Raw genomic sequence first — 11,524 nt, 5'->3', positions numbered from 1 at the left:
TAATGAATCCAATGAACAAACATTCTCTCATATACCATCTCTTTTTTTGGCGAAGTGCTTGTTTATTCTTGCTCATAACAAAATTGCAATGTTTTACACAACCAAAAACTTGGCTCGGGAGAGAATAAAGAAAGTTGACTGCAAAGTGAAAGAATCATCTTCAAACCTGCGGCTATATAAAACAAACATAGAACACATCATTTATATTAATGACAAAGACATTTAAGTAATCCTTTATCCTATTGACAAAGACATTCAAGTAATCCAATGAGAGAATAGAAGATAAAATTGAGTAACAATTTAGTTAATCACCCCATTTTTTGGTGACCCACTTGGATTGCCATCCAAGCTTTGAACTTTACTTCCCCATGAAGATATACGTTCAGAAGCTTTTTCTACCTGATATCATTATAAACAAAAATAAAATGTAATGTATATCTTTCACTTGTAATTCTGTAAAGAGTTGTTGGGACTATATTTGTCTCCATGATAAGATTAAGGTTTTATGAATACTTACTTCTTTGTTCCAATTTGTTCTGTAAGTTATTATCAGCAAAATTAGAGTTTGTAAACATGTCCCTCCTAGCATTCCTGACCAAATTCCCTGCAAACATTTCAATTTTCAATACATATAAAGATTGTAAAGAGAAATATAATATACTTTCAAATCCTTGAGTTTATATTGGATTTAGTTATCCAACAACATGAAATAAAGTGAATGATTAACTCTGCTTCAGTATTTTGGATGCATATGGATATACTAAATATATGCAATACCATATAAATAAAATTAATCATTAACTTTATTCTAATAAAGGAAAAATATATACAATCTATATAAAGTTGTCTTTTTCAAACTCACCTTGACACCCAATCCAAATTTAAAACCCAATAAACAACCTGTTGGAATTCCAATAATATAGTAACAACCCACATTAATATAAGCGACAAGAGCTTGCCATCCACAACCAACAGCGACACCTGCGTAGTTAAACACAAAGAAAAAACAATATCATATAAATTTTTTGATAAACATTTTCTTCTTGAAAAATAAATATAAATTTTTATTTTGTATTTTCATATATATATATATAATTTTCTTATTTATCATAATTTTGGAAATGAAAGTGTGTGTTTGTAGTTAATGTATATCATCTATGATAGGTTTTCCCGTTGTGATTAACCAAAAGACATGAATGTAGATCATGAAAGTTGTTTTTAAAGAAAAACCTGAAAGTACTGGTTGTACACCATTTAGAACAATTGAGAAGGCTAGGAAAGGAGAAAGTTCTGACACTGCGTCTGCTACTTCTTGCCCTTCCGTAAATAAATAACTCATGACATTTCGTATCAAAATAATAACAATCCCAAATATGAGTGAAATTATGAAGGACATTAAAGTCACAATTTTCACTGAAAAAGATGCTGCTCTAGGGTTCCCAGCGCCAAGCTCATTGCTTACTCTAACACTGTATCACACAGAGAAATAAAAAATACTATTCATATTAATTTAAAAGAAATTTGATTTAAGTACAAAACTTGACCATAACTTGAATGCAGATTCAGGAATATTTCTGAAATTTGACATATATAAGCAAAGTCAAACAGTCATGTTTGAAGAACAGTTAATTTTCCAAATTTAGTAATCAAGTTAGAGATGTTTAGATATTTGTAACTAACCTGGCTGCTGCATTAAAACCCACTGAAATCATGAACAACCATCCCAAAACTGACATACTGCACATTAAAAAATACATCAGAAACATATAGAAAAATATTGCAAAAAAAAATGACAACGTTTTTTTTGAAATCAAATAAGCAATGATAAATCCAAGATTAGATTGCTCTATACCCTAAAACAAGAATGAATAATTCTTATAAAAAAAGCCATGTCTCCAGTTTGGTGTGGATAAAAAGAAAGGAGAGAATTCATTGGATAATAGAGTTCAGGCTTCTGTGATCCATATCAATTAAGAGAGAGATTTTTCGGCTAAAATCACATGGAAAATCATTTGTCGACGCATTTCGAACCAACAAGTGTGGTTCATCATCAGGACAAGTTGAAGAAACAGATCCAGCCAAGCAAGTTAAACCAACAAGTGTGGTTCATCATCATGACAAGTTGAAGAAATAGATCGAGCCAAGCAAGTTAAATAGGCAGAACAGAGCCTCCTGACCAATGATTAGTTTGACTCAAAGACCTGGATCAAAAATATTTTATTAGCTTAGTTGGAATTATGAAATAACAGGAAAGGGGAAAGAAGAATACCATATAGACAGTGAGTCCAATGCAATCTCTGGATCATCCAAAAGTCCGGCCAATAAAACCAATATTTGAAAGTACCATGTTTCCAAGCTATCAGGGAAACCCAACTGATCAGTGAAAAGCGAATTTACAACCAATGAAGCACAGTACTCATCTAACTTTTGTACATATGGAGAGAGGGAGTGCGTTTTTACCATAACATGACGGCGGAGGCGACGGAAAGCTTCAAGAATGAGGGCAAACCATGGAATGCCTGCACTGAGAAGCCTGTCCACGTGTACTTGCATCGTGGCGTCTTAAGGATGTATACGAACTGGGCAATGACAACAATCCACCACGACAAGCTCAGCACGAACGCCGCCCCGAAGACTCCCCAGTCCAGCTTGTACACCACCAGCCACGACAGCAACACGTGGACGAATATGGTGCAGAATGATATGTAAGCGCTGGGCGCCACAATGCTCTGCGCCTGCAAAAACTTCTGGATCGGAAAATTGGCGGCGTACGCGAAGATCTGCGGGATGAGACCGTACACAAATAGAGCGGCTGCCGCCGCTATTGTCTCGGACTCTCCCATGAGCACCAACAGGGGCTTCGAGAAGGCGTAGATAACAGTGAGAGGTATTCCTGTGATCATCAGGAGGATTGTGGATCGCTGCAGGTAAATGCCGAGCATACTGTAGGTCTTTGCTCCGTAGGCCTGCCCGCATAGCGTCTCCACTGCACTCCCCATTCCTAACTGTGCAAAAAAACAAAAAATATAAAATCAGGCCTCGATTTCTTGGAATTTTAATTTTCAGCCTGGTAATCTGCAAAAATCGTACCACGAAATTCTTCAAAATAAGAAAAACACCAAATGTTTAGTGTAGAGCTCAATTAGTAAGTGAAATAATGAGTGGTCAGAAAATTCAGAGATTTAAAGTTCAAATCCGAGTTTATGATCTCATTTATAAGCAAGATTTTATTTTATTTAAAAACAAAACAGACCATAAACACCCAAAAATTTACTAATAATTATGTGCCAAACCAGACTGAGTTCCTTAAGATTATCATATCTGAAACATACCCAGTTGCCTATGTTCTTAATTTCTGCTAACATATGGATTTTAGTAGGTAGGGCTTACTGTTCGATTTCTCTTTAATGAAAAAGCTCTGTTTTTTTTTCTGAAAAAAAGGGCCGACTGTTCGATAAAATGTCTACATCATTAACGGTGGCCTCCCTCCTTTGACGAACCGATGGACTTATCATAATACGATAAAAAAAATGTACATGCCTAAAAATATCCATCATTCGGAAATCGACAGATCGGGAAAATTGCAGATGCCCAAAATTATCCATCTTTCAGAATGCCGTGCAGAATATTGAAGTCACATGTTGGGACCATGCAAATTAGGTATGCGGTTCAAAATTACTTAGCTGTTATATGAATTTTGCAGTTCACAAAGTTGCACATCCATGATCATAGTATTGATTTGCAGTGTTTTACATTTAGCTTTTACGGCCTACACTTTCTATCCATCTCATTTCATTCTGTATCTCATTTATTTATATGGTTTTTTAGATTTTCTTTCTTTCAGGTTTTTTTGAAGATGGATTTTTTTATGGGTTCAAAAATACACAATCAAATACTACTACCTTGTTAAATTTAAGTTTCTAAATTTCTAATCAATCCACAATTCTAGTAGGCTTAATGGTGTCACAGGTTCAAAACAAGGAGTAGAGTATGTATGCATGATAGATTTAGCAGGTTCAAAATCAGAAGGGTAGAATATGTATGCCGGCTAGACTTAGCAATCAAATATCTATATGGAGATAAGTTCTTTGTCCTATAAACAAAAGGTCTCATACACCAATTTGGTGTCTAGCTTGACCATGGCCTTAAAATTAGATAATAATAATTGAATAAAAAAATTTTGATTATCTATATGATTTTAAGACCTTATTCCTTAAAATTTGGTGACAATCTTAAAATTTGGTAGGATGACTTTTGGTGAGATTGAAATGTAATTGTATCATTTAAAAGAAAATTCAACTAACTGTAGAGACATACAAAGAGCACCCTTTATCACAAATGCGGCTTAAGCTGGAGATGAGATATCCCTGAAACATGTAACCAGAATGCAACTTAAGTGGGAGATGAGGTATTCCTAATACATCAATGTTAGACTTAATAACTTCAAATTGTAATTTTCTCAAATAAAAAATTATCTCTTTAAACTATTACTGTAGTACAGTTTTCTGAAATTTTAAAAACAAATTTGTCATTTCTTCAAATAAAAAATTCTCTTTAAACAATTACTGTAGTACAGTTTTCTGAAATTTTAAAAACAAATTTGTAATTTCCTCAAATAAAAAATTAAAAATTATCTCTTTAAACTATTACTGTAGTACAGTTTTCTGAAATTTTAAAAACAAAATCATAATTCGTAATTTCTTCAAATAAAAAATTATCTCTTTAAACTATTACTGTAGTACAGTTTTCTGAAATTTTAAAAACAAATTTGTAATTTCCTCAAATAAAAAATAAAAAATTATCTCTTTAAACTATTACTGTAGTACAGTTTTCTGAATTTTTAAAAACAAAATCATAAAATTTCATGTGTTCTTATTAGAAATTGCATATAAAAAAAAGAAAATTTCAATATATCAATTATAATTTTTATTGCAATCCTAATCTTTATAGTTTCCAGATATCTAAAGGGACGTTAAAAGCAATTTTACATTGTACAGAGATGTTTTGCAAATTTTAAAACCAAACATGTTTTCAATAATAAAACAGTGATTCTTGCCTGTCTAAGAATGTAGCAGCAACATATTCAAGAATAGAATTTGAAGGTTGAATTATCTTGTTAAACATATTCAAGAATAGAATTTGAAGGTTGAATTATCTTGTTAAACCTTGCTGTTTGATCTTTTCTTGTGATTAAGCAGTAACAATCAGAGATCGAATTCGATGTTCAAATTACAGAAACCAGCATAAAAAATTAATTAAAATTTCAAATAAATTTCATCACATAATCAAATTCACTAAGTTTTTCAAATTAATTTGTTTTGAAGTCTTTTTGGGAAGTTTGGTATGGCCAACCATGTGGTTCCTGAACTATTTCTGGCTGTTGGCTCTGGGTCGGTGATGGTGCCTGTTATAATGTGGTTGTTTATACTGGTTTTTGTTGTGTTGATTACAGTGGTTGTTGTTCTAGTTACCTATGTTCTACAAGGTATAGGAGCTGGCTTTTAAAAAAAAAATAGGAGCTGGCTTTTAGTGGGCGGGTTATATTTCATAGTTTTGACAGTTATTTTGCTGATGTTTTCTATGTAATTTTGGTTTAGATAATACAATATAATATTTTATTTTATTTTAAAATAATATCACACTAAACTCAATTAACTTAAATAAATTTAAGGTAAATAATCATGATTGAAATGTCACAGAAAACTCAATTAACGTAAATGATGAGGAGGGATCAATTTTCTTAAACTATTTTTATGATATAGATTTTATCAAATGATCAAATATATAGCGCTTTTTTTGTTATGATGAGGGATCAATTTTCTTAAACCATTTTTATGATATAAATTTTATCAAATTTTATCAAATGTTCAAATATATAGTGCTTTTTTGTTATTTTTAAAGAAAATAGGCTGGACGGGTTTCATAGCTTTGACAGTCTTCTGATGATATTCTCTTTGTAATCCTGGTTCAGTTAATGCGATGTAATGTTCTATTTTTTTTTTTTTTTTTTAAATATCATACTAAATTCAATTAACTTAATAAATTTGTTTCGAATGAATCATGATTGAAATGTTATAGAGTACTTAATTAACTTAAATGATGGAGGGTCAAGAAATGCAAAAAAAAAAAAAGGAAATTGGAGGATTCAAACGTTTTTATTCTTCTAAGAGCTCGGATTCAGATAAGGAACATCTGAGGAAAGCAGCTGAGAACTTATTCCTCTAAGAGCTCAGACTCAGATAAGGAACATAGGAGGAAAGTAGCAGACAACAACTAATCATTGTAAAGTCTATTCCTGATCAAAGAAGATGGCTAAAAGTAGAGAAGAAGAAGGGTAGAAAAAAGTGACTAAGCATCTTTTCTTAGTCCCAGTTTCTCCTTTCTACTTGGTTTTTTTTTTCCTTCTTCTTGGGTGCACTATTTCGAAAGATTCGTGTAACTTTAATTTTTTCTTTTTTCTTTTTATTTTTTCTTTGGGCATCGGTCCAAAGACTGAGCTAAAACAATGCTTTCAGACATCTACAAAATGTAATTTTATTCTTTAATTATCGAGTTAAATATTTTCTTGAAAAAAAAAATAAAAAAAAAAAATAAAAGATCAATTATCTTAAACTATATTTATTTTATCAAATGATGAAATGATCAAACATATGATGATTTTTTTTTATTTTTTGTTAGGGTTATTTTTTTATTTTTTTAAATTATATTTTTATTAAAAAAAATAACCTTTTTAAAATAAAGACCTTTTTAAGTTAAATTAAAATTGGAGAAAAAAACAAAACAAAAGAAACAAGCGCAAAAAAGTCTCTTCGAATAATGCCAACCTTATAACACTAAAACTTAAATACTGCCAACCTTATAACACTAAAACTTAACCATCAGGCCAATAAAATAACCTTTCTGTATACAAGTTTAAGTGCGAGTCTGGACCACTACGCGGATTTTCGTTGCATCTTTGGAAACCATCACTGTCAAATCTGATTTACCAGAATCTACATGGTACTTGAGGCTGTCAGAGCAAAACCCCAGTCAAAATCAATCTACATGATGACTAAGGCTGGCCCAGCCAAACAACCAGTCAAACCAACAAAGTATATTTACAAAGTTTGAAAAACAAATCCATGGACAGCAAAGTTACTGGCAGAAGCTCTGCAGGGTTACTATTTCTTTACCCAAATCAACATGTACAATGATCAATCTATGACTTAGGAAAAAAGTCAATTTGACTGGTCACCAACCTAGCTTAAATGTGAACACGTTGTACAATCTGTGACTTGATAGAAAGCTAATATCACTAATTACCAACTTTAACTTAAATGCTAACAGCAACTAAAAGTCTCAAAGCCCACTTGACCATGTATTATAAACCATGGTCCCTAAAAGCCAAAATGTTCCAGTACCTAACTGCCAATAAAAGTCTACAACACCTAAAATTCCCAAAGCAACACGTTGAAGGAGTTTGCGTTGAATCTTCCTCTTCAGTGACAGAGACGGACCTTTAAAGAAAAAAACAACCTGAAAAAAGGTGTGAGCTATCTAATCCCAAGAAATGCACAATCTCAAGACCTGTGAAGGTATTTTCAGAGTGCAGAGTTTAACTGTTATATGGTGTGAGATATTTAATCCCTCAAATGCACAAGCTCAAAACCTGTTTAGGTATTCTCAGAGTGCCCACAATCCCATAAGCCCCTCAATAGCCCGTAAGCCCTTTAAGCTGAGCCCTTTGATGAGCCATTAAGCCATCCAGTTGATAAGCAATTGAGCCATTAAGAGCAGTTTAACTGTTACACGTTTTGACCTTCAGAGGAATAAAATGTAGAATAGTTAGACAGCTTTACATTTTATTTCTACTGATGCCAAAACTTATAACAGTTAAACTGTGCAACATCACCTATGTATGGAGTTTTTATAGAAATTTAGTTAGATAATTTTTTTGGGTAAAAAACTTTTCAACACTGGTGGGATTATGGTAAAAATCTTTTCAATAAGGTGGGATTATCGGTAAAAATAATTTCAACACTAGTGAAACTATCGCACATCGATTCCAAACACCAAAAACAAACTTACTTTCATATTACTTGTACCCTCCTGTATCCTCCTTCACTACTAGCGAATAAATAACTCAAACTATACCAAATTCACAAATCAAACTTATCATTCCAATACAATTTTCCTGAATTTCAAACCAATTTATATATAAAATAGGACCAAAAACCTCCCAAACAGTTAGACTACCGCATTTAGATATACATACATTCAATCTATCCACTTCTAAGTCCACCAATACTAACTATTCAATTCTGCACAGAAGTAAATTGGAAATTCGTTGTCTTTCAATACCAAACTGAAGTAGATACACAGAGATGAATGAACAGGGTATTTAATGTATATATACCATGAGTCCATAAGCGAAGACTTGGATCCCAGTGTTTCCAAGCGAAGCAGCAGCAAGCTCCAGATTTCCTAGATGCCCACAGAAGATCTGAGTAGCCATGCTCATTATATAGTTCACCATATACACCGCCACTGCTGGCAGGGCAAGGCTAAACAGCAACTTGGATTCCCAGAGCACAGCAGCTCTCATCATCTGCATCCATGGCTTGTTGTCTGCATTGGTTAGGATGACCTCCAGACGTTTTTTATCATCAATATGGTTGCTGCTGCCATGATCGGCAGAGGCGAGCAGAGGTTCGTCCACTGCACCCGGCTCCATTGACAGAGGCTTGGGATCCGATGATTTCTGCTCGCTGCAGATGGCTATATAACCAGAGCGAGAGTCCTGGGAAGATCAAATTCGAGCGAGAGTCCTGGGAAGATCAAATTCGAGCAAATTAATATTGGAGTGACGTAGATGATGAGCATACGTAATTGAGAGAACCGGACTTACATCTAACAAGGGGAGTGGAATCTGTAATTCAAAGAAAGTAGGAGTCTAAGAAACAGAGAGATGGAGGTAAAAGTGAAAAGTGAGAATAATATAGAATAGGAAGAGAAATTGGAATGCATCTCCCCCGATGTCCCTTCATAATCTCGATCATGTGCCTCAAAGTCATTATCTTCAATGGTAGTGGCAGATGGCGACTTTCACATCTATCTACCAGTCAAACCGTTAATAAGTGAGGAAGTCAAACCATTAATAAGTCAGGAACACAGTATTACAATTGCATAATAAAATAAAACATGGCAACTGTAGAAGGCTGAATTTATCTAAATTGCAGATTGTGTCAATATTTCAAAATCTAGAAATATTTTAAAATTTTATGGATAAAAGTGAATATTTGCGGAGGTATAAAAATCTAATTTATTCTTGAAATTTACATTTTTAATTGAAATATTTTAAAATTTTAAGGATAATAGCTAAGTGCAAGGTGTAAAATTCTAACATATTCCTGAAATCTATAATTTTAATAAAAATATTTTAAAAATTTATGGATAATAGTGAAGTGTGGAAGTATAAAATTCTAACATATTCCTCAAATCTACGATCCTGATAATGGTTTGTTTGCTCTCTGTATTTTTCTTAATATTATATAAATGATTAAGCTTAATATTTCAACCAATAGAACAAGTAACAATGGGAAAAACCACATAATTGAAATTAAATTGAATTCATAGTTAAGAGCAAGGAGGTTGTATGTTTGATGTTGTATTATATAACAAAATGGTATCTCAGTACCAATGTAAAGCCTAGAAAAACATTTATTTTTATAGTATTTTTGGTTTATTTATTTATAAGTTTGTTCAAATATCAAGTAGACATTCATTGAATATAGAAAAAACATGGAAAAATATTTATTTTGTAGTATTTTTGGTTTATTTATTTATAAGTTTGCTCAAATATCAAGTAGACATTCATTGGATATAGAATTAAATTTCTCATCCCATTAAATATAGAATTAAATTTTTCATCTCATTTAACAAGTACCAACTCTACATGCTTTTGAGTAAAACGACATTGGAAAAAATTGAAAATACAAGAAAAAATGTGTTTTTTTCAATAAGCATGTTTTTCATGTATTTTCAATTTTTTCTCATGCCACCCTACTCAAAGGTATACAATGTGGGTACTCTTTGGATGTGAAATTTAATTAGATACTAGCAGGTGTCTATGTTTGACATTTGAGTAAACAGGTAATGACATAAGTTGAAAATACAATTAAAAATTAATAATAATAAAAAATTCAAAACCCTTGGGATGAGATCATCATCATCTTGAATCTTATTGGTTATTTTAAAGTTGATTTTGTTAAAACATAGTTTTGTTTCTAGACCAATTTTTTACCTCAAAATTCCCCCAATGTTTTTCCTTAGTGTGAACATCAATATTGCAATGGCTATAATGCTTGTTGAAATTGAGGAAAATTTTACGAACTAATATTCATAGATATGTCAATTTTCTATGCTTTTTTGAAAGAAAAAAAAAATCGCAATTTCTATTTTTTCTAAAATTATTTATCCAATATTTATAGTATATAATTATTTTACCTTAAAAATAGCCAAAATTGTATGGAGACCATATAAATTCATTAAAATTTTGAATAGTTTTAAGAAAAAATCGCCAAACATTTTACAATTTGCATATTAGGGACTAGTAAGATTAAATAAGGTTCCTAAACTTTAAGATAAATTTTCATCCTTAAAGTTTTCCCTAGTTGGGATCCTTGCACTAATATGGAATGGATATCATCTTCTTATCCTTTCTTCTATTTCCACTTGTTCTTCCCCTCCTTGGAAGCTTGGTGTTCATTCTTCTTGGGACTATTTGGTTACCGTTTCTTATGGCCTATGTTTTCTTGATATTGTGTCTGCACAAATGCCTTATCCATTGTTCTTGGCTTGAAAATCATCACTTCCTTTTGCAAATGACTATCTAGACCCCCAAAATACTTGATGAGTACCTCTGGGTTCTTGGGAAAGATACCCATTATTATGACCATCTTTCAGAACTTGGCGGTGTAATACACTTTTCTCTTACCTCTACCTAAAGTAGGGCCATTAGATCCATTGGTCCTCTACATACCCGATAGGTTAGAATGGAGACATAATGAGAGTTTTGAAGTCATCCCACCTAGTTATTGCCTTATCACTCTCCAACTAAGTGTTTATGTATGTCTTTCCCACTAGGTTAAATCATGGCCCTCTAACATTCATCTCACAAATGATATCTTTTATTCATCATCTATATGGTGAATGCTAAAATAGACTATAGTTGCTACAAACAATGAATTAGTTGTATTGCATCTTTCTCACCTTGGTATAACTTTATGTCCACTTCCACTTCCATCTTGAATAGGGACTATGAAGGGTTCTTGGACTCTTTCTATGAATCCATCTCTAGATCTTCCAATTATCTTGTATTCACTTATCATCTGATCTCTTAGTTAGACCCTCCATCCTCTTCGAATGATCCAAGCTTGCTTGATAAGCCACCACGAGGAGGTTCATATTAAGATTGACGTTTGTGACTTGCACTTCCAACCTCACAAATCTCTCTTTTGTAGGATCTTGATGGTTATTGTCAATA

At 32.4% G+C, this 11,524-nt stretch overlaps 1 protein-coding gene across 3 annotated transcripts; it reads right to left on the bottom strand.

Annotated features, from left to right (window-relative positions):
- LOC149230329 (protein DETOXIFICATION 40-like) lies at positions 1–8,934 on the bottom strand. Of its 3 annotated transcripts, none has more exons than XM_089378946.1 (9): positions 8,396–8,934; positions 2,461–3,005; positions 2,270–2,356; positions 1,681–1,737; positions 1,231–1,469; positions 863–981; positions 518–604; positions 313–399; positions 1–172 (listed from the first exon to the last, which is right to left on the bottom strand). In XM_089378946.1, the coding sequence occupies exons 1-9, from the start codon at positions 8,711–8,713 to the stop codon at positions 161–163; spliced, it is 1,551 nt and encodes a 516-aa protein (XP_089235072.1). In that variant the 5' UTR covers positions 8,714–8,934; the 3' UTR covers positions 1–160. The 3 variants fall into 3 exon arrangements, with proteins under 3 accessions (XP_089235072.1, XP_089235074.1, XP_089235073.1); XM_089378948.1 differs by having other exon boundaries at positions 1–166; XM_089378947.1 differs by lacking the exon at positions 1–172 and having other exon boundaries at positions 301–399.
- Between the last annotated feature and the right edge of the window lie 2,590 nt (positions 8,935–11,524).

The sequence above is a fragment of the Pinus tabuliformis genome, chromosome J (genome assembly GCF_031772625.1).
Source record: "Pinus tabuliformis cultivar Carrire ecotype Pingquan chromosome J, CPIR1, whole genome shotgun sequence".
In the NCBI taxonomy this organism is placed as follows: domain Eukaryota; kingdom Viridiplantae; phylum Streptophyta; class Pinopsida; order Pinales; family Pinaceae; genus Pinus; species Pinus tabuliformis.
This window is presented reverse-complemented; position numbering and strand designations above follow the sequence as displayed.

Coding starts and splice junctions, on each gene's coding strand:
- LOC149230329 (XM_089378946.1), bottom strand. CDS start 8,713: ATGGAGCCGGGTGCAGTGGACGAACCTCTGCTCGCCTCTGCCGATCAT. Junction 1,738..2,269: donor TTGGACTCACTGTCTATATG/GTATTCTTCTTT, acceptor TTTAATGTGCAG/TATGTCAGTTTTGGGATGGT. Junction 605..862: donor AATTTGGATTGGGTGTCAAG/GTGAGTTTGAAA, acceptor AAATGTTTGCAG/GGAATTTGGTCAGGAATGCT.